The sequence below is a fragment of the Eptesicus fuscus genome, chromosome 4, assembly GCF_027574615.1.
Source record: "Eptesicus fuscus isolate TK198812 chromosome 4, DD_ASM_mEF_20220401, whole genome shotgun sequence".
In the NCBI taxonomy this organism is placed as follows: Eukaryota; Metazoa; Chordata; class Mammalia; order Chiroptera; family Vespertilionidae; genus Eptesicus; species Eptesicus fuscus.
Window position 1 is genome coordinate 75,672,046 of NC_072476.1, and position 27,294 is coordinate 75,699,339.

At 45.0% G+C, this 27,294-nt stretch overlaps 1 protein-coding gene across 1 annotated transcript in view; it reads right to left on the reverse strand.

Annotated features, from left to right (window-relative positions):
• MAP1B (microtubule associated protein 1B) overlaps positions 1-15,535 on the reverse strand; it is a 91,706-nt gene extending 76,171 nt beyond the window's left edge. Inside the window, exons 1-2 of the mRNA XM_008161911.3 lie at positions 15,231-15,535; positions 6,334-6,435 (exon numbers count right to left, since the gene is read on the reverse strand). Of these exons, the coding sequence (XP_008160133.2) occupies positions 6,334-6,435; positions 15,231-15,414 (286 nt within the window). The 5' untranslated portion in view covers positions 15,415-15,535. The remainder of the gene's footprint in view (positions 1-6,333; positions 6,436-15,230) is intronic.
• Between the last annotated feature and the right edge of the window lie 11,759 nt (positions 15,536-27,294).

The window sequence follows — 27,294 nt, forward strand, 5'->3', positions numbered from 1 at the left end:
ACGTTTCAAAGTTGTGCAAAACTCACAGGAATTATGCCTTGTGTAGCACACACTGTAAATTCTCGCTCTTCTCTTTGGAAAGTTTGGCCCTTTCATCCTTTCAAAGGAATTCAGTTGGGGGCGACCAGGCATTAGACTGATGAATGAATGGGAGCACTGGGGCAGGAGCGGCTGCTGATTACTCCACCAACTGCAACCCACAGGCTGGGGAGGCTGAGGGCAGAGGGCAAGTGGAAGAAAGGCGAATGATTTGCATTAAAATGGGAGTCTCCTTCCCAGGCGGGCGGCATTGACCTCAATGGATGCTAAACAGAGATCTGGTTACTTCAACACAGATAACGCTCTCTATTTGTCGTTTTCTTCTAATACTGGGATTCCTTCCATAACCTTAGATGACGAAGCAATGAGAAACAGTGAGCTGAGCGGTGCTGGCGTGTGGGCCGGTGCCTATACCTGTGTGTGTGCACCTGAGAGAAAACATGAGGATCAAGTTCCCTCTGAAATCGCAGGCTCCTTGAGGGTTAAGTCAGCCTCTTGGATGCAACTGAACATGCATTTGTGTGCTTTATTGTTCAAGGATGGGACCCGGGCTGAAAACACATTCATTACTCCCTGTCGTAGAGCAGCTAATGCATTCTAGGCACATACTATTAGGCTATAATTCTGTACAAGACAGAGTAAACATACAAGTCTAGACAGAGAAAGGAGACTGAAAATAGTCTTAGATCTTTGCTACAGGCGTTTTAGCATTTCCTTATCATTCTACTGGCAAATAGTATAAAACCTTGCCTCATTAATGTCAAAGGGAGTAGAGGATTCGCATGACTTAAATTCAAGGGTCTTGATTTGAATTCTCCATCAGAAACCAATCTCCAGGCCAGATAGCTTTAGCAGTCACTCAGCACAAATCTGACCGTGCTCAGCTGTGGCGTGTTTATCTTTGAAAAGGCCTGGGTTCTTAAACAGAACCACCCATGTTCACATTACAAAATCAATCACATTGTAGGAAGGTTTGTGTGAACGGGATCTCGGAGTTATAAAACCAGTGACAAAATGTAAACATGCCAAGGTCTTACTATTTATCCAGTTGCCTAAGAAAATAAACCGCCAGAAATGTTGGTTTCCTGAAACTGGCCAAGTTTACAGTCACTTGCTGACTGGAGAGAACAGAAGAAAGAATCGTGTGGTAGAATGGAGTGGAAGAAGTTGCAAGGGAACAGAGTGTGTGACCCCCAAATATGCTACTTTGGCACGTTGGATTTTCTTGAGCAGAAGGCAAGATCCCACGGATTCAAGAAAAACTTTTACTTTTCCCTGAACTGCCTAAGGAGAATTTAATTAGGGGGTCTGGCTCATAGAAAGAGCTATTAACAAAGATAACATTTACTTGAATGACCTACCTGTATGGCAGGGCAAACATCTAATCACCAAACATCTGCTCTTATTGTCCTATAAATTACCCTCCTCCTCTTTGAAGCCCCAGGCCTTTATTGCATTACTTAGTTCAGGGGGGCCGGGGGTGGGGGGAGCATAAAACCCTCATCTGCCCAACTTGCCCTTCCTTGGGACTTTGTGAGGTTAAATTTGTTTTTCTCCTGTTAATCTGTCTTATGTCAATTTAGCTAACAGACCAGCTAACAGAACCTATGAAGGTAGATGAACATATTTTCCTCCCCTACGCATGCATAGATTACCACACTGAGAAAACAGACTAGCACCCTCACCCACATCAGCATCCTCCGGTGGGCACCAACAGGACCATTTTGAAATGGTATTTGACCCTGCCCTATGGTGTGCTATGCCAGCACCTTAGCATTATGCCTCCTTTTTGCTCTCACATCCAAAGGACCTTCCTAAACTCAGTCATGGAATGTTGCTGCCCCCTACACATAATCAGCAGCGATGTTCCTTCTGATCACGCTGAAGGTTAATTGTTTCTCTGAGAAACATCTTTAATACAAGCTTTAATATCATTACAAAAAGCAAGTTAGCCAATATCTAAATCCAGTATTTCCCATAGATAATAATAATCACCAAATATATAAGTCAAATAGATATTCAATAAGGGAGACAATTTTAACACTAGCTCACATTTATTGTTTTACTATGTGACAAGCATTGTTTCAAGATCTTTACATGCATAAATTCATTTGATCCTCATGAAAATTCTGAGGTACTATAAGCTGAGGCATAAAACGATTAAGCGACTTGTCTGAGATCCTATAGCAAATAATTGTCAGAGCTAGGATCCAGAATCTGCACTCTTAATCATTATGCTATGTTGCTGGTGAAGATTTGGATTCTCAAAAATTTTTAATTATTTTAGTAGGCAGAAGACACAGTGATGGAAAAAAGAATATTAAAATTAATTTTCCTTCTGGTATCCCTTGTCCTGGGAATGGTTTGTGTTTGTTTGTTGTTTTGAAATGTTTGTCTAACACCAATAATTATGGAGCACTTCTTATAATCCCTAGGAGACATCCTACTCTATTGTTATATGGAGATGACAATAAAAGTTAAATTAGGGAAAGAATCAAATAGGAATGGAGAATGAAGCATGGTAACTAGCTCTACTCTTGTGGTAAGACTTATAAAAATGATTTTCATCCAACATAATTAAGGTACAAAAAACATGCTACATACGTAAATAAAACTTTTAGGACAGTATTTGAATTCCTAAATATAAGCAAATGTAAGACTGTCGCTCTGTTTTGAAAAGATTCAAGTGTTCAACACTCACTGGAGTGGAAGCCTGAGGAGTGTTGGTGAAGGAGGGCCTAACCGTTTCCTCTCACAATGACTGGTCTTGCTTGAGCCCAGCTTAGATGTGGCCTGGAATGGTTTTACGTCGGGGCAACTCAGCAGAGACCTGCTTTGCCCTGATGTACTTTGGGCACACAGCAGATGTTTATTGAAGGATTTTTAGGGAAGGCAATGTTGCAACAGGTTTTGGAAAGTAAGATGGCCTTCGATGACTGACCATCCCAAGAATCAAAGTATGCCAGAGCTGGTCAGATCCCAGGTCTCACATCTTGGAGAACAGGGGGAGGGGTACCTACAACCTCACCATTCATACTATACGACCGCCACTTATGCAGAGAAAGCATCATAGTCCAGGTTCCTGCTTCAAGGATATTTATTCAAGATGACTAAACCTTTCAGGGTGGTCTTGAGTAAGACCTGCAATCCTGAAGAAATAGGCAAAATGAACCTCAAAACCACATTAAAAAACTAGTACATTATGCTATGTTGCTTGTGAGGTTTTGGATTCTCAAAAAGTGTTAATTATTTTAATAGGCAGAAGACACAATCATGGAAAAAATAATATTAAAATTAATTTTCCTACATGAGCTGTTAGGTGCATTTGAGGCAATCACCAGTCTTTTATAAGCCATCTCTAGACACAGCACCTAGCACAGCACCAATACAACTAGCTAGGTAACCAGCCCTTACTGTAGGTGACAGGAAAAGGAGAGAGAATGGTACATTAGGCTAAAGTGGTGGTTTGGGGGAGACATGACCTTCCTAGTCCACTAGAGTAATGCTAGGTCTTTGGGCCAAAAACAGTTAATTCTTTAGCAATTCTTGCAGCCTTGCATTTTGCAATACACAGCTGTCATTCTATAAAGTCAACCCAAGTATGAATGAACACAATGGGAATCACAGGCTTTGTTTATACCCCCTCTCCCAAACAAAACAAAAGAAGTAGTCTTACAAACAGTGATAGTAAGAAAGCCAGAACAATCTACAGAGAAAGGATAAAAGCTTGAATTTACATATTGAAACATACTTATTGGAAAAGGGTACTTCCCTTATTTTCCTTTTTGTGAGATGATTTTAACATTTATGGAGATGTGCAAGTCACAAAAATACAACACAGTAACAATGAGAGAAACACATACTGTACCTTTACTTCAGCAAATCATGTGCCATCAGATAATTCCAGGATCATTCTCTCTTTTCTCAATACAAAGAGCTGATTTTGCACGTGGCTTTGCAGCAGATTTAACTTTTAATGAGCCAATTCTTGCTATGTTTTTATTAGCACATTTACTTGAGTCCATGTTTGAGGTTCACAATTCATTTGCTAACTAGAATATATAGGATTTTATTCTAATATCAAACTCAAAGAGAAGAACTGAGTCTGTCTTATGGGTATACTGCTGCAGTCAAATGTGATTCATTAAGGCACTGACATTCTGTAAGTGGTTTCAAATCTCAGTATGGATAAGGCCAATTGAACATGATGTGGTCAGTCAAAAAGAGGCTGAACCCATTCCTGATCTTGTATCAATGCCAATAAAATTAGCAAGCATACAACAAAATCATGTAGACAGGAAAAAGTATGCTCTACTCTATTTTACATAAAATTTAAGTGATATTCAGAAATAAAATGTAATATAGTACCTATGAATGATCAGTGGCAGAGCTTTGAGAAAAACATCCCAGGTTTGGAGTCTTTATGGGCCAGCAATTCTGCTCATAATCCCAAATGTAACCAACTGAGAGAAATATCGGTCACTGTTCTCAAGAGGAAGATAAGATGAGTGAGTCTAACTACATTCTCAGGCCTAGAGGTCAGAGTGAGGCAAGAGAGTAAGAAGCTAGGAAAATCCTTTGGCAAGTGGCATGAGGAAACTGAGACAGACAGCTAAACAGATGGCTGAGCAATTTACAGCGAGCTAATAAATCCCAAGATCTCATCTTTTCTAACCAAGGACACTTAGGATCAAATAATTTACACGTTAGAGACCAAGCTGGGAGAGAATGGCCTCAGTCCCAGTCCCTTTCCAGTGACATTCTTTGAAGGTGAAACTGACCAGAGAATGACCCTGGTCCCTCTATATGCTTATTTTGATGCATCGACATATCAAAGGACACACCTGGAAAGCTGACGAATATTCTATTGAGATCCTCCCCTAAAATTCCCATCTTTAGAAAACAGATAAAAACCCTTAAGGCAAAGGACCCAGTGTGTGCCTCTCCCTTGGGCATGCACCTGCCTTCCCCCGCTTCTCTCCTCAGGTGTGTATCTTTGCTTTATTTCTAAGCTCTACAAGTCCCCAGGATACTTACAACCAGGGGAGCAGCAGGCAGCGGCAGCTCATCCTGAGCAACCCCCGGAACCTGTCTGCAAGGGCCCTCCTTTTGCCTCTATAACTTGTTTCCTGAGTCCACACCGCCCAGCTGACTCACTGCTGCCTCTTTCTAAAGGACCAATGCAGCTCCGCCTAGGCTCACTCCTGTTGCTATGATCTTGCCCCTTCTATCTTAAGCCTGTCCTTTGTTTCACTGTCCCCAGCTTTAATAAACATACCTCAAAATCACTGGACTAGTATCGTGAAATATTTCCTGCATGAAGTCAAGAACCCACACATTCCAGACTGTTGCCAGGGCAGACCTGCCTCAGTCCTGGTCCCTTTTCAGTGACTGGTTATTGGGAGCATTTTCACATATGACAAATTTTTGTGTCCTTACCTTTAATTTCCTGTAGTATTCTTTTTCATCTCTGAAAGAAAGGCTATTTTAACAGCAATTGCAACCTCAGACTCTTTTACCCCTATTAAGAAAAGTGTATGATATTGCAAGGATGAAATTATGATGTATATTTTATTTTGAAATGCAGATGTTTCCTTTTTCTTGGGAGGGTGTCAAGTTGTGAGATTCTGGAGGCATCTAGTTTATATTCATAGCTTCATTTGAGTAACATTTAAAGTCAGAGTACAGTGAGATAGCAAAAAATAATAATAACAATAAAATACCCCAGAACTTTAAAAACCTCTAATAACACACAAAATATATAACCCACACAGTGACAACTTAAGTTGGCTTTCTTAAAATATGGCTTCTGACTAACCTAATCTATATATATAAAAGCCCAGTGACTGGAACATCGGAACAACCAGAACAACCGGTGGCTATGACGTGCACTGAGGCAGCCAACCATCCTGATCTGGGCCCCGATCGGCCCCCAACACCCCGATTGGGAGTGGGACCGGCTGCCAACCACCCGCGGCCCCTTACCCCAGCTGGCCCTACCCCCAATCAGCCCCCAACACCCCAATCAGGGGCAGGGCCAGCCAGCCAACTGCCCATGGCCCCTCCCCCCCCACTGGCCCAGCCCAATGGGCCCTCATCGGGGTGGGCTAACCGGACCCCACTTGTGCACGAATTCATGCACCAGGCCTCTAGTAGATAATAACGAATACAAAGAATCCTTCAGCAATAAGAGAAAGTCTTTTTTTTGATAACCCAGGCGGAGTTTTCCAGTCAATGGCCTATTTCCCCATCCTTTCAAATTCTAAGTTGACTAATAGTACACCCAAGTCTCACCTGGGACCTCAGGAGAGAATCTTGCAGAGTGTCGAGATACAAAAAGTTTCAGTTCCTGGTCTAAGTTGCATTCAATCAGGTTTGTGTCCCATGATCGGATTCCTAAGGAGGAAAAGGAAGACAGTTGACAGACTTCCAGTCAGTCATTTCAGAATGGTGAGGAGAGCATCACTGTGACAAGTCTCAGGCTTTCAGGGAGGATGTGGAAACTCCTTTTCTGCAGAGCTTGGTGATGGGATGCCCACAAGATGGGAGGGCCGGGGAGGTCTCTCCGCCAGGCCGCAAGGGAGGACTAACTAGCAATGTGGACTGAACTTCTGTCCCTCATAAAGCGTAAATGCAGCTTTTCTGCAAGAGTAAAAGAAAACAGTTATTAGGAAAATGACAGGCTTTCCTCCAGCGAGGGAATAGAAAGGACAGAAAGTTGGTGAGTTCTGAAGCAATTAAGAGGCCACCAGACAATCTGGCTTCCCCATGGTCTACTTGTAAGTGGCAAGAAAATGTAGGATGAGGGTGGGAAAGCCAGCAGCAGAGGGGCTGGCATTCGAGTCCAGGCCTTTGCTTTTTAAATGTTCCGGCAGTGTGCCTATGCATGTTGTGTGCATGTACAGTTTCTTTTCTTTATCCATCCCACTTTTGACCTTAGTTTGTTAACCCCTGGATATCAATCCAAAGTGTGTGTGATCTTGGGTAAAAAGGCTAGATCTCAATCTTCAAGGCTTGGCCTGTCTGTCCTCCCAGGCATTTACTTTACCTGATCAGCTTGGCAAGCAGCTCTTTCATTCACAATTGTTAGTTGTGCTGCATTTTCTTATCCAGAGGCAAAGAAATGTGGCCACTTTTTATATTTCATAAACTTTCTGCGGAGTTGGGGGCCATGCACTGTCTATTCCCACAGAAGTTCAGGCTTCCATTCACTAGGCTGGAAGCTGGGGAGAGAGGACACCCGGGCAAGGACTGCTGTTGCCCTCCCTCCCTAGTCTCCTCCTTCCTGCCCCTCTGCCCTCCTCTCTCCTGCCCTCCCAACGGAGATGCAGAGAGGAGCTCAGAGGACATCAGAGAAGGGAAATCTGAGGAGCAATCCAGGGGCAACTGAGGAACCACAAAACTCTGGGGTGGGTACGTGTTTTATATATTCTTATATTTCCCCAGATAACTAGATGGCTCACAGTAGAGCCAGTATATAGTGTCCATAATTGTACCTTTGCACGGGCATACTTCACTGCCAGGAACAAATCTCTGGAACAACAATCATTTACTACATACCTACTAAGGGCGGGGCTTGAAAGTAGGTATAACACAGCTAGTGAATTATCATTTTTGCTGGTCATTAGTCAGGTGCCCAGACTTGGAAGTACATAGAGGAGTGTGTTATTTAAATACACCTCTAAATCCTAAATGCATATCTGCATTTATTCCCATTTATCTCTTGTTCATTCTTCCTATCTTGCAAAGAATCAAGGTAGATTAGATTAGATTAGATTAGATTAGATAGGTGGGAAGGCAGGAAGGAAGAAAGGAAGAAAGAAAGGAAAAAAGGAGACCCGGGCAAAAGATACAATTATGGATACTATATACTGGCTCTACCATGAGCCATCTAGTTATTTGGGGAAATATAAAAATATAAGAAAGAATACACACACATTACAAAATATTCTGGAAACTCAGTTGACTATACATCAAAAATATCTTCAGCCCTGCCCTGACTGGTTTGGCTCAGTGGATGGAGCGTTGGCCTTCGGACTCAAGGGTCCCAGGTTCGGTTCCGGTCAAGGGCATGTACCTTGGTTGCGGGCACATCCCCAGTAGGGGGTGTGTAAGAGGCAGCTGATCGATGTTTCTAACTCTCTATCCCTCTCTCTGTAAAAAATCAATAAAATATATTAAATATATATATGTATATATATCTATATATCTATATATATATATATATATATATATACACAGATATATATATATCTTAAGCCCTAGCCAGTGTTGCTAAGTGGTTAGAACATCGGCCTGCACACCAAAGGGTCTTGGGTTCGATTCCCAGTCAAGGGCGCCCAAAATAATATGTATATGTATTCAGATTATACACCAAACACTTTTTCAACTATGAAGAATATTTTCCAATAGATGTATGTCCACTATAAGGAGATAGATATTTCTCCACAGTAATCCTTGGGAATAATTCAGGTGTGAAAGAGTTAACATTCGTAAAGAGAGGCTAAGTTGTAAGGGAGAATTTTATGAGTCTCCCTGGAAACATTATCAGTCTCAGTTTGCATTTGTGCTAATGGAGTATTTAAATTTTAACAAGAAAAGCATGTTGAGATATCGTGGATCTTTTTAGTGCAGAAATGATAAATGGGTTCTTTTTGTTTCACAGAAAGCTTGACAGGTTGAGGGGTCTGAATTCATTAGAATATTTTACTTCAATCTAAACATACACTATTTACTCATCTAGTGTGAAAAATTGAGGAGTCCTGTCTGAGCTGCTTAATTAGTAATTGTTGATTGGATCCTCTGTGCTCGGGTCGGAGCGCTACTTTGTCTTCTGGCTTGTCAAGTTGGGTCAATAAGTTAATAATGAGGCATATGTAATGAAATTAAATTCATACAATTTTTCTGCCTTTGTTCTGAGTAATGTCCAAAGTGCTACACCATTTGAATGACTTCATCTAGGGTTAGAGGTAGACTTGCTCTTACATTGTTGTTTGCCATTTTTCCGTTGGCCTCAATTAACTTGTCATGACACACACAATGAAATCTTTGTGTTATATTTCATAAAGTTCCTGGTAATATGGTCTATAATTTAGCAATGGAAAAAGTATGAAATAATAGAAACACCATTTAACAATTTTTAAATTACACTAGTAAACAGCGGCTAAAAAATATTTCCCACTTTAGTGCACCAAATGAAACTAAAAAAATTAAGGTTCTCTTTTGAAGGGAGCAATTTCTAGCCAGATTATTTCTTAGCAATGCATAATCACTACTACCACTTATAAAATAAATGTTATAATGGATTTATTGGTTATTTTAGTTAGGAAATTTTTGGAGTTATACCACTTTCTATACCAATTTTAGAAATAAAATACTTTGTAATTGTTTTGTACCTTTTAATGGATGATGTCAGTAAAGAGAAATCGTATTTCTCAACGAAGGTTCATGCTGCATTTAGTAGATTATATATCTCCCCTTTGTCTAAGAGGAAGCCACTAGTGGGCCCTCTAAAGCTTATAGGACAAAAAAAATATATGTATCTTCTTTGGCCCTTCCCACATTCTCCCCTGAATTCAGAGGGAATAGTAGAGTGCTGGCTATCAAAAGCAGGTCATCCTGGTCTCTGATGGGTTGTAGAGAAGCCAGTATAAATTCCTGGCCCTTTTCTGATGATTCCCCTCCTCCCCGCCCCCCAAGTAAACAACAGGTCAAGCTCTTCCCTGAGGCTTTGCTTCTCAACCCTCCATGGAGACTGCTCCTTACTGGCTTACCCAGGTGGGGGCAAAACAACAATCCCACCCCTTGGAGGAGACAAACCTCCACTTTTTAAACTATGGCCAGGCATCCTGAGAACTCTCCCACCTAACCTGGAAGGAGTGCCATCACGCTGTCACCAGTTCTCCAGCCACAGAGATCAGGGGGTAACAAAGGATCTTTCCTTCTCACCTCTTCGACCTCACATGGTAGTAGTGCACAAAGGGCAGGCGAGAGTGCACGTGAAGTTTTAGGTGGAAAAAGAAGAAAAGGCTGTATGTATGTGTATGTATGTGTGTGTACGGGTGGTGGGGGGAGGAGGGGTCACTGTCATCAGAGAAGTCAAAGTGAACAATGAGGAGCCAGGTTCCCTAACTTTATACTGGTTAAATCTGGCCAAGTTTATCAGTCATGCAAGCATTCTGCAGGATTCTTTCATGAAACCAACAATTTTTAAAAAACGCCTTCCGTTTAAAGGCTAAACGCTGTATTCCTAAAAGAGGCAGTAGACTGAAGAAAGCAGAAGCTCATGACCATGCATTCCATGTTGAAATGGCCCGTGCGTTCTATCTGACAGTTATTTGGGCCTTTGACAAGTTGATTTTCCTCCATGAGCTTTAGTTACTTCCTCTGAGAAACTGGCTTTTCAATATTTTCTACAAGTATCTAAGTGAGTAACCTATACCCCGAAGATTCTGTTTGTAAAACTCTGCTAAAAAGTGATCAAGTCATGTTGGTATCATAAACTAAAGAAACAAAATTAAAACAAAGGAAATGCTAAACTCAAGGTTTTATTTCTCAGAGAAAAGTTGTCCTATTTTTTTCCTTGACCTAACCTTTGATTTACTTTCTTCCTTTTTTTTAAGCCAACAACGTGACGTTCATAATATATATTTTATGTACTATGCTAACAATATCTTACATACAGAGCTCATCATTTCAAAATATTGATGATAAATGGTATTAGTAAATATCACAAACAAAAGAAGTGATTCATAATAATTTATTTTATTGGCCTGAAAGTTGTAACTTATTTTAAAAAGTAAGCTTTCGGAGAAGATTAACAATGAATCATCAATTTAATGACCTTAAATTTGGGAAATGGCTTACATTTCAGCATGGATCATAGAACCCTTAGATAATACCAACTAAGCAGTGCAAGCAGAAATCCATCTGCCTTTTGACTTTGAAAAGTATAAAGACGAATATAATAAATTTAACACTCTCTAACATTTCTTTTAATTCCCACGATGTGTTGACTTTTTTTCCTGTTGAAATAAAATGAAAACCAAACCCAAATTTTCCTGGGTTCTTAATTCTATTAGCCATCTTAGACTGAAAATATTCAATAAGGTAACATCAGAAAGTTCCAATGGATTCAGCTAAAGTTACATCTAAAAATTCAGGGCTGTCCTTGCCGGTTTGGCTCAGTGGATAGAGTGTTGGCCCACGGACTGAAGAGTCCTGGGTTCGATTCCGGTCGAGGGCATGTACCTTGGTTGTAGGCTTGATCCCTGGCCCTGGTCGGGCCCAGATGGGAGGCAACCGATTTATGTGTCTCTCTCACATGGATGTTTTCTCTCTCTCTCTCTGTCTCTCGCCCTCCCTTCCACTCTCTCTACAAAAACCAATGGAAAAATATCCTGTGGTGAGGATTAACAAAAGAAAAATTTAAAAAATTAATCGATAAAAATCCAGGGCAGTAGATGTTACACAGTAGATGTATCTTTTTATGAACAAATCTTGCTGATTCCCAATGCTACCCAGAGGAAGGTTACCCTCTTTAATAGTAATTGAAAGCATTAAACTGACAGTATTCCTTCGAAACAATAAAAATGAAGCAGTGGCAACTCCTCTCACAAGGCTTCCGTTTGCAAGGCATGGATGCAGGTAGGCCATGTCCTAAAATAAACGGGAGGAGGGGGGCCCTGCTAAAAATGGATGGCTGTTAGGTTCATGTTGGGGACCAATTAGAGAGGGGGCAAAAAAGGATCCAAGAAGCTGTAGGTGGTAGTAATGACAATGGTTGGGGATAAAGTCCCGCATGGCAAATGAAATAAATCTAGACCAGTCTCAGGAAAGACTATTGTTTCAAACTTGAGAAGAAATGACCAAACCTTACATTTTCCTTCTGGAATACAGTTGAGTGATCATCTCTCTTCCTTGGTTTCAAAAATCATTTACTAAGCATCCACACTGGGATGTTTCAGGCCTGTTGATTTACTGCATTAGCACCATCTCCCTACAGATTGATTTCCTAGGCTTCCTCAATAATCGAATGGCCAAAAAGAAAAACTTAATTAATTAATTAATTAAAATAAATAATCGGATGGCAAAAATCCAAGTCACCAGGGTCTCCAAACCCACAGCGCACCAGTTCAGGTGGGAGGGCAAACAGGAAGCAAGAGTGACAGATGCTGAGCTGCTTTCCCGGCCTGCAGCACACAATCAGAGCGAGCTGCTTTCCCGGCCTGCAGCACACAATCAGAGCGGCAGCCCCTGGAGCATCTCCATCTTGCTTCACGCGGCGTGGCCCACAGGCACCAGCAGCCACAGCAGTGGTATCAGAGTGACCTCTGGAGGAGGCCCAGCTGGGACCCGAAGGCCGAGGCAGCAGCGTGTCAGGCCCGGGGAAACAGAGCTGGCCTGCCCTGTTGCTAAGTCATCTCACGCGGCCTGGAAAGCTACGGGACCACTTAGCACTGGAAGGCCCTGAAGCTTGAGCTGCATCCGAGACCCCGGGGCTCAGGAGAGCAATCTCCAGAGGAAAGCAGCATCTGCTCCTGTGTGTAAGGAAATGGCTCTGCTCCTCACTTGGTTGATTCTTAATGGGATCAATACAGCCATTTCGGAGTTCCATGCAAAGCCTGACCAAATTAGGGAATGAGAACTCAGGAAGGCATGGTGATTGGAAAGGGAACATGAGGGGTCTTCTGGGATTCCAGTAATGTCAGGTTCTTGATCTGGGAAACACAGGTGTTTCCTGTGAAATTTTTGTGAAAATTCACCGAGTTCCTCATCTATGATACTTGCCTTTTCCTCTCTAAATACCACTTCATTAAAAATGTTTAAAAATCAAAAGAAAATGTCAGGAAGACAAATCTGAACTTTATCACTGAGTGCTAGTAGTGTAAAACAGAGGACATGTGTCCTTAAATGTGTCTATTTTATCCTCAAACGGAAGCAGCTTGAATGAACCCGCAGAGGAATGAGATACTGAAAGGATGATCAGCGGAGTAACAAAGCAGGGAGATAATTATGGTGGGAAGATGATTTCTGAACCACCTCCCTGCATGGGCGCAGCCCACAAGTGGACGGCTATACAAAGGCAAGCTCTGAAAACTGCTGTTTGATCTCCCTCTGAGATTAGCCTGCCCTGCACTAACACAATGACAAGGCCAGAAAACCAGTGCTGCTGCAGGGGTAGCACTTCTGTCACCAGTGGTGTGACCTTGAGCCGGTCCCCTCATCCTTCCTGCCTTTCTGGGCCCTCATCTCTAAAATGGGGCTGATGACCTCTCTCCTGGCACCACATCGGATGGTTATGAAAATTTTATAGACAGAAAAGCACCTCTTAATGTATTATTATCCCCTGGCAATGGTGCTGACACATACACGCACAAAACAAAACATTTTTTTTAAAGCCAAAGTCATTGATTCATAAAGAGCCACACCCAAAGTCAGTACCTGTGAAATTTTCTAAGGAGATAATGTGCAAATACACTAAATTAGAACAGATCAAATTAAAAGCTTATAGTTTGAAAATAAGGGTTATTGAGATGTTCTAATAAGGCATATCACTATTGAAATCTTTTATTCCTGATTTTTCCCCCGAATAAAATAGTCTTAATTCTGCTCACTTTTATTTTTCTTTTTTTCTTTCTTTCTTTCTTTCTTTTTTTTTTTTTTTCCTTTTTTCATTTTTAGCTGAAAGGGAAAATCTGTGCCTTAAAGTTAAACAAAAGAACCAGGTCTACAACTCCAGTCCCCACCCTGCAGCCTTTTGTTCTGGGGACAGCCAAATGCAGAGGCAAATGACTGACAAACGTTTATTTTCTCATCTAAAATAAGGTTTTTCTTTCGGCTTTTGGGAAGGGGGGCTGGCGGGGAACTGGGGCTGCGAGAACGCCCTTTGTCCGCCTCGGGCTGCCGTAGAGACCGCACTGCGGACTGCACCACGCCCACCCGCCGGTGTCTCCTGGCAGAAAAGCTCCAGCAGAACCCCAAGAGAAAAGAGCGCGGGCTGGGGCTGGGGCTGGGGCTGCGGGGGGGACCCGGCGACCTCAGTCAGGGGCGAGGGGAAGTGTGGGACGCCGGGGATGCAGGGAAAGGCAGAGACCAGGGCTGCCAACCGGGGACTTGGAGCACAACAAAGCTGGGCTCGGGGAGAGGTGGGGGCACGCAGCACCCCCGAGCCCGAGGCCCAGGCGGGCTGAGCCCGAAGGGGGCGCCGCAGTGCGGAGGCAGGTGGAAGCACTGCGGCAGCCCTGGTGGGGCTGAGGGGTGGATCGGTCCGCGTGCCCGAGGCTACGCCCGTGGGACCCTCCCGGCCCCGCCTGGGGGCCCTGGCGAACCGCTATTCGGTCTCTGCAGGGCGCGCTCCCAGTGCGCGCACCGGGAGAGGCGCTGGCCCTGCCCGCCAACCCCCCCCCCTCCCCCCCCCCCCAAGCCATCACTCTGGAGGTTGAGACTTTTAAAATAAGAAGCCCCACCCCACAACTTGGGGTCCCATTGTCCTTTCTCAAAGCTGTAACCAGGGTCCCAGGGGCGGTAACTAGGCGGGCGCCGTCAGGGAATGAAGTGCAAGCGGCTCTCCATCTGCGTCCCGGGGGAGGCGGGGGCGGGGGGGGGGGGTACGGGCGTGGCTATAGGACTAGCCTAGTCATTCCAAGGAAAGAAAAGATCGGAAGGTTGTAAGCCAGAAAAAGGCGTTTCTCAGGGGTCGGAGGTAGCTGTGCTGAGGATGATTCCCACCCGGGGCCCTGGCACATGGTGCTTCCACCTCGGGTCTGGCGGGGATGGGGGTGTCCATCATTTTGTGGGGTGAGAGAGGGGTTGAAAAGAGTGGCTGCATAACCCCCCCCCCCGCCCCCGCCCACCCAGCCCTTGCTTCCTGCGACAGCGGCAGGATTGTGGCCTCTGCTCCTCTGACACCTGCATTTCATTTAGCGGGAGAGGCGGTGGCTAGCTCGGATCTGCAGACCCAGCCTGGTGACGGACCCCTCAAGGTTAGGAGACTCCCGCCGGGTCTCAAATCCAATTCGCATTATTCTCCGAAATGAGCTCACAAAACAGTCCGGGGCCGTGTGCGGGAAGTGGCGGGGATAGGTGGGTGCGGGGCGCGCCTGAAGGAGAGGGTGGCCGCTGCGCCCCTGGGTGGGGTCGCGCTTGTGCGTCTCCCCGAGCTCATCCCGCGGGGGCGCGGGGCCTCTTACCGAGCTCAATGTTGCCTATGGCGCGTCGCAGGTGTTCCTCGGTCACTATCTCGCCGACAACCACCAGCAGGTAGAACTTGCTGTCGAGGAAGCGATGCGACAGGCTGGGCGAGGTGGACGCCGCCGGGTTGGCGATGCTGCCGGACAGCTCAGGCTCCGCGGCTTCCACCACCACGGTCGCCATCCTGCCGGCCCCGCTAAGCCTCGGCGAGGTGCCCCGCTCCGGCTGCTCCTCTCCTCTGCCGCAGGAGAAAGGATTATCTCGGAAGGTGCTGTCGCCGCTCCGCCCCCTGCGTCCTCCCTCCTCCTGGCGCTGTGCACCGCCTCCCCCTCCGCCCTCTCCTGGAGCGGGAGGCGGAGAGGAGTAGGGAGTGAGAGCGGGAGGGGCGGCGCCGCTTTTATATGGAGACGAGGCTCGGAGCGGAGGAGGAAGAGGAGGAGGAAAGGACCACCCGGCACATCCTCGAGCGGTGGCTGCCTCCTCTCCAGCAGCCGTTGGCCCCGGGGCTGATGTCATCTGCAGCAAATCATCTCACTCGCGGCCCGGAAGCTGGAGGGACGAGGTGTGCGGACAATGGTCAGGGCCGGGCCTGACAGTCAAAGGGTTGGGGGAAACCTAAGGGCCCTGGTTGCAGTTGTGAAAACGCTCCAACCTACATTCCCCCAAACTGCCCCCGACCCCACCCCGTTCGTGCTGGAGAACGGGATGGTTTTCCATAGGCAGAAGGGGGATATTTATCTTGTCCAAGCTGCACAAGTGAGGCCTCTGCCTTGTGTCCTGTGATGAAGCCAGGTTCTCAGGAGCTGTGATACCCTAGCGGGCACGGTGTTCAGGGTACCCCGCCCAGCAAGACAGAACCTATCTTTTCTTTGGCCTGGTGGAATTAGGAGGACATACAGTACTTGCCAGTATTAAAGAAGGCATCAAAAATAAATAAAATAAAAAGCAAAAATAAACCTATTGTTCAGGGTTTGGACCTTACTCTGCAAGGCCCAGTGATGAAAATATCCTGGCTTTGTGGTATTCGTAGGAAATGAGAGGCATACAGATGCATTAGCCTACATACAGATTTCTTTTCTTAAAAATGTGCTGAACAGATAGTATCAGGCATAACAAAGAATAAAGAGAAGATACTGTCTCTATCCAGCAGGATTACAGTAACTATAATGTACTTTTCAGTTCCTTGGGGAACACACAAGCAACATTATTTCCTGTGACAATTGTGTCTTTTAAAATATATGAAGCATTGGGAATTTTGATTGCCTTCGTCTATGTTTAGAAGAACTCATAAAAATGTTTGGTTTTTTTTATAAAAAATGTTTTTCAAAGGCAGCTCATCTACAGCCATTTCTCACAAACATATTGAATATAGCCTCTGTCCCAGGAAAGGGGTGGTGATAGTAAGGAAGGAACAAAATGTCAAGCATGGTACCATCATAAAAGGCTGAGGGATTAGAGGCTTAAGAAAGAGGAGTGGGTGGAAATTAGAGCAGTCAAAACAGATTTAATACTAGAATGCATGTTAGTTTAAAAAAAAAAATCAACTGGCTATGCTAAGATTTCCAAAATAGTTTGTTTTCCTTAGGTATTAGCAACCATGACTTACTGGTGATAAACTTTTTGCTCTGAGCTCTTTGCTGAAACCCTGGCATAGGAGACATGTGGACAGCCAAAGGCTATGGCCCCATCCTGCATACAGGCCAGCCTGTCAGTGGGGAATAAAGGTAACTGTCTGGCCCACCGCACTTGGACCTGTGACAGGCTTGCTGGTGAGGTGCATTCACCAGTGAACAGTGACAAAGAGTTTCCAAGGTAAATGGTAACAGATTCTGTCTTGGTCAAGGGAAGGCTGTTAGAGAAGTGAAGCCGGCACCAGAGACCATAATGGGGAGGAGTTATGGTGAGGAACACTGTTTTCCAAGTCAGCCATTGGAGGTCAATGTCATCCAGTGATTATGTTCCATTTCTCTAAGCTACTATCACTTTTATTTATGTAATGGTTTTCTTTAGCTCTATTTCTTTTACTTATTTTTATTGTTTTTAATATGTTTTTATTGATTTCAGAGAGGAAGGGAGAGGGAAAGAGAGATAGAAACATCAATGATGAGAGAGAATCATTGATCGGCTGCCTGCTGCACACCCCCCACTGGGGATCGAGCCTGAAACCTGGGCATATGCCCTGACTGGGAATCGAACCATGACCTTCTGGTTCATAGGTTGAAGCTCAACCACTGAGCTATACCTGCCCGGCAGGGGAATGCAGTTTTAAAGTCACTTGAATTAATTATTTTTATCTGATTATGCCACTAATTTAATAAATAATTAGGTTTATTTGTTTTGTTTCACTTTCAGTTTTTATGAATTGATTTTTTTGTACTTAATTTTGCTTAAGTACACTATGTAAAATATGTGTTTTCAAGGTCAAATCTACAAAACAATTGTATTCAAAGAACTTCAGTCTCTATCCCTTTCTCTTCCACCCTGCTCCCTGACTGTTCCTATAAATAACTCTTTTTCCTTGGCTTACTTAGCCTTCCATTTTTAAAATGTTTATTTTTTAGGTAAACAGCAGCACATATACACAATGTTTCCACTTTGCTTTTTTGATTTAACAAATATCCTGGAAATAACTTCTTAATTACATGAAGTTAATATTAATATTTCCCATTCCTTTTTATAGCTGCATATTAACCCATTGTCTTTATTTACTATAATTTACTTAATCGGTCTATTATTGATTGGCATTATTGAGTTATATCCAGTTCAATATCTATTATAAACTAGAAGTAGTTATAACTATTCTTTTGTTCCTGTGCAGCAGCAATAGTCACCTGACTGGAATCAGCATATCCACATTCCATCCATGCTTCACACCACATGGAGGGTGATCTTTTCTGACCTGGTTATGTCACTTCACCCCAGTAAAAATTAAACTCTGAGTGTAACCTGCGAGTCCCACAAACTCTGGCCTCTGTTTATCTCCTCAACTTTATCTAGCACTCCATTCATTTTTACTTTTCAGCTTCAGCCGCACTGAACTTATATCAAGCTATGCATCCTTCCAATGCAAGACCTTTTCCCATACTCTTCCACCCCCAACCCCCGCCACCAAGAGCACTGACTAGTTAACTTCACCTGTTAATGTCTACTTGTCCTGCAGATAGCACCTCAGCCATCCTTCCCTGGGTAAGCCTTCTCTGTCCTTCCTCACCAGATCAGTTAACCTTTTTATATGCACTTTTAGCCCCATGCTCCACTTCTTATTTGTAGCACTTAACATCATTGCAATTTTATATTTTTATATGTAACTAGAGGCCCGGTGCATGAAATTCGTGCACGGGGGTGTGTGTCCCTCAGCCTAGCCTGCACCCTCTCCAATCTGGGACCCCTCGAGGGATGTCCGACTGCCCATTTAGGCCAGGCCTAAACGGGCAGTCGGACATCCCTCTTACAATCCAGGACTGCTGGCTCCCAACTGCTCACCTGCCTGCCTTCCTGATTGCCCCTAACCACTTCTGCCTGCCAGCCTAATCACCCCCTAACCACTCCCCTGCCAGCCTGATTGATGCCTAACTGCTCTCCAGCCAGCCTGATTGCCCCTAACTGCCCTCCACTGCAGCCTGGTCCCCCCCAACTTCTCTCCCCTGCAGGCCTGGGTCCCCCCCCCCCCAACTGCCCTTCCCTGCAGGCCCAGTCGCCCCCAACTTCCCTCCTCTGCCGGCCTGGTTCCTCCCAATTGCCCTCCCCTGCTGGCCTGATCTCCCCCAACTGCCCTCCCTTGCAGGCCTGGTCCCTCCCAACTGCACTCCCCTGCTGGCCATCTTGTGGCAGCCATCTTGTATCCACATGAGGGTAGCCATCTTTGACCACATGGGGGCAGCCATATTAGGCCTGGCTTAAATGGGCAGTCGGACATCCCTCGAGGGGTCCCAGATTGGAGAGGGTGCAGGCTAGGCTGAGAGACACACACACCCCCGTGCACGAATTTCATGCACCGGGCCTCTAGTTACATATAAAAATATAAAATTGCAATGATGTTAAGTGCTACAAATAAGAAGTGGAGCATGGGGCTAAAAGTGCATATAAAAAGGTTAACTGATCTGGTGAGGAAGGACAGAGAAGGCTTACCCAGGGAAGGATGGCTGAGGTGCTATCTGTGTGTTGGAGTGACAGTCGATTTGCATATTACTCTTTTATTAGATAGGATAGAGGCCTGATGCATAGGTGGGGGCGGGCTGGTATGCCCTGAAGGGTGTCCTGGATCAGGATGGGGGTTCCCTTGGGGCATGGGGTAGCCTGGGCGAGGGGCCTGTGGTGGTTTGCAGGCTGGCCATGCCCCCCGGCGACCCAAGCGGAGGCCCTGGTATCTGGGATTTATTTATCTTCTATAATTGAAACTTTGTAGCCTTGAGTGGAGGCCAGGGCAGGCCAGGGCTGCAGGAAGCTTGGCTTCCTCCATCGCCGGGGAAAACTCAAGCCTCCTGCTCTCTCCAGCTCCATGGCTGCTGCCATTTTTGTTGGGATTTATTTATCTTTTATAATTGAAACTTTGTAGCCTTGAGCAGAGGCCAGGGCCGGCCAGAGCGGGTGGGAAGCTTGGCTTCCTCCATTGCCGGGGAAACCAAGCCTCCTGCTCGCTCTGTGGCCACAGCCATCTTAGTTGGGTTAATTTGCATACTCGCTCCTGATTGGCTGGTGGGTGTGGCTGGTGGGTGTAGCGGATGTATGGTCAATTTGCATGTTTCTCTTTTATTAGTGTAGATTACTAGAGGCCCGGTGCACAGATTTATGCACGGGGGGGGGGGGCGTTCCTCGGCCTGGCCTGCAGGGGTCGGGCCGAAACCAGCTCTCCAACATCCCCCGAGGGGTACTGGATTGCAGGCGGGCAGTTCTCGGGCGACGCACCCTGGAATCAGGCTCCCTCCTCTCTGGTTCTGGGTACATCACCTGAGAACCGCAGCTGCCAAGTCACCTCAACTCGGCAGCTCTTGCATTAGCGTCTGCCCACTGGTGGTCAATGTGTGTCATAGCTACCAGCAGGTTGGCCAGTTGCTTAGACTTTTATATATATAGATTAAAATTTGTCTATCTTCACTGCTGGACACTCTGCTCTAGAAGACCAGAACCATGTCTATCTATCCACACTCATATATACCCACCAGCTCATCTGAGGGTTCCCAGTGCCCAGAATACACATTGATTGGTTGCCTCCCACACTCGCCCCTACGGGGCAGGGATCAAACCTGCAACCCAGGTACATACTCTTGACTTGGGTATCAAACCCCAGATCCTTTAGTGCTTGGACCAACGCCCTAACCACTTAACCATACTGGCCAGGGCAAGCATTTTTATTTGCTTTTATTTATTTTTTAACTAACTGCATTTTTTCCTTAAACTATGCCCTTTTTTTATTGGGCTGTTGGTTTTATGTTTGTTGATTTGTAGGAGCTTCTCTGTCTCTCTCTCTCTTTTTAGAAACTCTATGTACAAGTTTATGGTGAACATATGTTTCCATCTCTTTTGGTTATATTCCCAGGAGTGGAATTGATGGATCATATAATAACTCTATGTTTAACTTTTCTGAGAAACTGCTGTAGAATCTATTTATATAGCCTTTGTTACCAGTATATGGTGCTCTGTCAGTTAAGTTTGTATCCATTTATGATGTCTTTGACCATATAAAATATTAAATAAGTATATTATAAGGTTAAACCAATATTCTTCATTTATAAATTACTAGAGGCCCGATGCACGAAATTCGTGCACCCAGGGGGATCCCTCAGCCCGGCATGTGCCCTCTCGCAGTCCAGGAGCCCTTGGGGGATGTCCGACTGATGGCTTAGGCAGTTGGACATCCTTAGCACTGCCACAGAGGCAGGAGAGGCTCCCGCCACCACTGCTGCATACGCCAGCCGTGAGTCCAGCTTCTGGCTGAGCAGTGCTCCCCCTGTGGGAGCACACTGACCACCAGGGGGCAGCTCCTGCATTGAGTGTCTGCCCCCTGGTGTCAGTACGCATCATAGCAACCAGTCATTCCGCTGTTCGGTTGATTTGAATATTAGCCTTTTATTATATAGGATTGGAGGTTGTCCTACTTAGGAATGATCTCTCACCCAAAACCTTAAAACTATTCTAATAATTTTACAGTTTTGTTCAACTGAGAGAGTACTTAATTCAGACGATCAGTAAAGGTTCATTCATAGAGAAATAAATATTTGAAATTTTCCTGGAAGAATTTATCAATAAGCAGGAAATAGAGAAAGAGCAATCTATAAGAAAATGGCATAATCAAAAAAACCAGAAGAACTATACTGAGTTCTTGAAAACAGCTTACTCCTCCCTTCTTTGATGCACAAATGCAGCTCACCGAACACGCTGTGCCCTGCTTTTGTCACTTAAGATATCTCTGAGCCCTAACTGCTTTGGCTCAGTGGATAGAGCATTGGCCTGCAGTGGATAGAGCATTGGCCTTCTGGTCAAGGGCATGTACCTTGGTTGCAGGCTCCTCCCCGGCCCAGGCCCTGGTCAGGGCGTGTATAAGAGGCAATCAATCAATGTGTTTCTCTCACATCAATGTTTCTGTCTTTCCCTCTCTCTTCCATTCTTTCTAAAAGATCAATGGGAAAATGTCCTCAGGTGAGGATTAACAAAACAAAACAAAAAAAAGATATCTTTGAAATATTTCCATAACTGTCATAAAGAGCATTCCCATTCCTTTTGACCTATGCATCAAATCCCATTGTATGCAAATATAATAATTTGTCAGTCTTCTATTTTTATCACTCTATTGGTGATTTCTTCCAATCTTTTGATAATATAAACAATGTATGGTAAATAAGATTCTATATATGTCATTTCCTGTAGGTTAGAAACTAACCATAGGACAAATTCCTTGCAAAATTACTGAGTCAAAGGATGTGCATGTTTGTAATTTTGGTAGAGGTTGAAAATTTACCCCCTGTAGGTATTGTACCAGTAGGGACTTTGACCATTAATATATGATTAGGCTTCTGATTCCTTACAAAATAAATATTTTCAAACTTTTTTATTTTTGCAAATTTAATTTTAGTTGCATTTCTCTTATTATAAGTGAGGCTGTCCAACTCTATCTGTATTTTCTTTTCGGTGAACTTTTTATATTTTTTGCCCGTTTTCCCATTGGACGGCTAGTATTTTTCTTTCATTGATTTGAATGTATTCTTTATACATTAGGGAACTTAGCCTTCTTCTTTAATATCACTTACAAATATTTTTTCTCTCAGTTTGGCATTTGTTTTTTCACTTTATAAATTGTAGATTTTGCTGTGGGAGATATTTTTTATGTAGTTAATTTTAGCTATTGTTTCATTTGTGGTTTATGGATTCTGTGTTATATTTAGAAAGATCTTTGTCATTCTGAGGTTATGTAAGAAAAATTCTCCCAGAGTTTATCTAGTACTTTTAAGACTTCATGTTTAATATTTCGGATTTATCCCAATGAAGTCTGTGAGATATGAATCCACTTACTGTTTTTCCGGTTCCACAGCACTTTGCTGCTAGAAGATTTTGCAGAATTTTTTAACGACTTGCTAACTTATCTTTCTACCCAGTAGATTTTGAAATGTGTCAGAGCAGAAACTTTGATTTCATGTTTTCATCTCCTCACCCACTCTGCCCTTAAATCCACCTCAGCGTCAGCCCCAAGCTTCATCTAGTGTCCGGCAATGAAACAGTTCCTACTTCTGCACTTCCTGACAGCCGGGCCGGTCGGATTCTTTCTGCCTGCGTTGAGGTGAGGCCTACCTAGGGAGTGGCTGAAAATGACCCTGGGAGGTTTTCAGCCCGTGCCTTTTTATTAAGCTCAGGCTCTTACCAAGTACAAATGCCAAGTGAGTCATACCCACACATGCAGAGGATGGCCTCCTGAGGGGGAGAGGATTATAGTGGAAATGGCCAAGCCGCTGGAGACGGAGCTTCTCAGCTGGCCCTGCAGTCAAGCAGCCACTGCCCCAGCGCACAGCAAAGCAATAACAAGCCCGGCTTGTGCAAGGTGGGAAGCTGCAGGCGCGAGTGCAGGCTGCTTTCCCGGGCCACCAACAGCCCCCAGAGACAACATTTTCTAAACAGGAAGCCATTGTGGAGTCCAGCCAGCTCGCAGGAAGGGAAGCCATTGCTCCATAGTGGAGGTGCTCTGGGTTGGAGGCAGGGGGTCCTGTCCCAGGACTCGGGAGAAAGCATCTGGAGGGCACCAGGCCTGGGAGAAGGGGCTCACGGGGCCTCCGTTGAGCAGTAGCAGCACCAGCTGAGCCCTGGCAATCTGCCACACAGTTCTAGGCCCCAGGAGGGCACGGAGAGTTGGCTCCTGGCTCAGGTTAGTCAGGAGAGTAACATGCGCACATACAAACATGGTGTAAGACAGCAGAAAGGAAAGCCCCAGAGGGTCCGTGCTGCTCAAAGGAGTGTGGAGAGAGAAGCAGGTGCACCCAGCCTGGGGGACCAGGAACACTCGGAAGGAGGAGGTGACAAGGAAGCCTCCAGCAGCCTTGAGAGTGCTCAGCTTTGGGGGAGGGGAGGACCTGAAGGCTGCTTCATGGGGCTAATAGGAAGAAAGAGGGTGGAGTGGTGTGGTAGACACAACAACGGCCCCCGAAAGCAGCCATGCCCCACTCCCTGGAATCTGTGCGTACACTGCTTTTCCTGGCAAAGGCAGCTTTGCAGATGTGATGAAGTCACAGATTTTGAGATGGGGAGATTATCTGGGTAGGCACAGTATCATCATAGGGTCCTTATAAGAGGGAGATAGGAATGTTAGGGGAGATGTGATGATGCAAGAGAGATGTGATGAGGCGAGAAGAAGAGAGACAGGGAGATATTGAAATGTGAAGGTTCACTGCTGGCTCTGAAGATGGTGGGAGAGGCCATCAGCCAAGGAATGTGGGCGCCCCTAGAAGCTGGTAAAGGCAAGGAAGGAAACTCTGCCAACACCTTGATTTTAGGACTTCTGACCACTAGAGCTGTAAAATAATAACTTTATGTTGTTTTCAGCCACTAAATTTGTGGTACTTTATTAACACAGGTGGGTACGACACTTTGGAAGAATAATTCCTTGGGTAATTCTTTCTGGGAAGTTGCCATGTAGCCTGGCATTCTGGATGGCTGTGCCCAATCCCACCCCACATCCTGGGCTGGGTCATGGGCAGAAACAGACGAAGGATTGGGAGTGCCTGTGGAGCTGCCTGACTCTACACTTCTCATCTTTGTGCCTCTCAGGGAGCACAGTCAGGGCACACGGTATTCACCCTGTAATAGGTCGGGGCTGGGCAAGAACATCCCAAAACCCCTGGGATTTAAAGTACCTAGACCATTAAAGTTGCCTTTTAGAAAACTGTGGGCAATTTCTCTTGAATCCCATGGCCAGTAAGTATCTGATTTCTCATTAGATGGTATTTCAAGTTTTGACATTTCTGAAAGGCACTTGGTTCTCTTTAGAATTCTATAGTCGCTTATGGGTTAGTTACTTCAGAGATGGATTCTTTTTGTGTGTACACATGAGCACCTTAAAAAAAAAAAAGTAATAGGGAAAAGGGAAATCATGTGCAGATGGCCAGATGAAAAGAAAGGTTTCCAAGTTGGTATCAGCACACAAAGAGATAATCATGTATTTGGTCACTCATACATTCATTCAGTCCGTGCGTCCTGACAAGCACCTACCATGTACCAGATGCTGTAGTAGTTCCTACAAAGGTGCGACAATGATGAGAAAAGCAGTCTTGGTCCCTACCCTTACCAAGCATACTTTCCAGGGGGGAGAAGTGCAGGTATGCAAAACCAAGGAAAATGGAGAATGGCATTTGAAAACACTCTTTAGAGGAGAATAAAGGAAGGTTCACAGGACAACATGCAGCCGATAGGGTTGTGAAGTGGGATGAGGCGGCATCCTGAATGCCCTTGAACCACCGTTCCTCCATCCACACCAGGGAGTGGGAAGCCGGCCACTGGTGGACATGACATAGGAACGATTGAACTGGCAATAAAGCGTGGGCAGCACCTGTCAGAACTAAAGGAGCGTGGGGTGGTGACCAGAACAGTCCCCGTGTCTCCGGGTAGGGGTGCCATCCTCACAGTGTGTAGCAGGCTTCAGGGACATTGCATCTGAATTCTCATGCTTCCATCTCCCAGAATACAAACCCAGCAGGGGACGATTATTACCGCCCTCCCTGACAGGTATTATTACAACCTCGAGGAAACATGCCTAGATGGCCGTTTCTCCACCTTCTAAACCATATGCTCTCCTGGGATAAATGTAAAAATCAACTGCCCTGTACACATTTGAAACTTCAAAATACACTCACCATCAGGATTACAAACAAACCAAAGCAAAGCAAGGGGGAAATTGTACAAGAAGGTTCGGAACGGATCTGGAAAGGCGACTGACTTCAATCACAACGGCAGCGTGAAGTAGGGGCACACAGTGTGGAAATGGGGGAGAGGATGCCACCCAGGTCATGCTAATATGAAGGCCACTGAACAGTCTCTGAGCTGAGACCGACATCCACCGCCACCCTCACTGCCACCAGGGAGATGCTCCCAGGAAGTGATGATTGACAGTGAGGAAGATGGACCGATATTTGTGTATCTGACTTCTCATCCTAAATAATAACTATTAAATATTCAGTCAACACATTTGATAGGAAAAAAAAATGCCACCCTACCAAAATATAGCAGATAGGAGAATGAGCTCAAGGACAGGAAGAGGAACTAACTTTGGGTTGTTAATCTTGTATCCCTACCTTCCTCTGTGCCACTCCGTGTACTCTCAGAGCTTCCCCCCCCCCCAAAAAAAATGGCTTTTTATGGAGACTGAGTAAACAAATAAATAAAAGTTTTCTCAAAATCGAATTTCAGTTTCCTGTTTCTTGCTCTTTTCCCTCTATCCTCACTGTGAGACACTTGGCAACTGCTGAGCACGTGCTTCAGAAGAGATTTGGCTCCTGCAGTCAGAATTTTCTGCCCTTTTACCTAAATCCCCGCTCTTCCCAGGGACGCTACTCATAGCCCCACTCTCCCTGAATTGGGGTGGAATCGGCAGAGGTGCCCATTCCATCCGGAGGCTGTCTGAGTCCCGGTTGATGCGTTTCTCCTGGGCACTGGTCATGCCCCATCCTTTCCCCTTCTGTGGCCTCTGTGGCCAGGGGCAGTCCCTGATGTCCTTTTGAATCACTTTCTTCCCAACCTTGACCCCTACCACATTTTCCGACATGAGTTCTTTTCTCAACATTCCCCTGTGGTTCTGAAGTTGGCCTGTGTCCCCTCCCCTCCGAATTTCCCTTTGGCCCTAGTGCACTGGGAGTTAAGCCAACTGGCCATTCTGGTGCTCAGACTACACTGCTGGTTCCTGATCACCCCCTTTCTGAGGGCTTTTGCCTCTGTCCATGTTTTTATCCTTATTTTATTTGGCTTCTGATAAAACTTTCCTTGACCCTGCCCTTAACCAGCTCTCCCTCCACTTTGGGAAGGAGAATTGATTAATTTTATTTCACAATGTCTTTCAAATACACTTACAATCTAATCACAGAAAAGTTCACATTAGTAGAGTGAACAGCAAAGTAAATGTTGCAAGAAGTGTCCCTCTCATCCCAAGATGGAAAATGTAGTCTTTGGAAGGGAGTAACCAACCCCTGCAGCTGACTGGTTACAAACAGGGGCTCTGAGTCCATTCTGGTTCTTGGATTCAACAGCTGAAATGGCCATGGGCAAGTTGCTAAACCTCTCTGTGCCTTATTTTTCTTATCTCTAAAGTGGGGTGATAATAGTACTTATTTCAAATGTGCATTGAATGACATTGAAAAGTAACTAAAGTGCTTAGCACAGTGCCAAGCACATAGTAGGCACTCTATAGACATCAACTATAGTTAGAGGGGATCCTGAGAGCATCTCTTCTCTTAACGCAGCACCTTCTGGCAAGCCTTGGGCAGGAGGGCTGAATTCTCTTAAACTCATCTTGCACTGGACTGGATCCAGTCCCCTGATGTGACTAAGTCCCCACTATGCCTTGATGATGGGGTCATCATGGAAGTGTGAGTG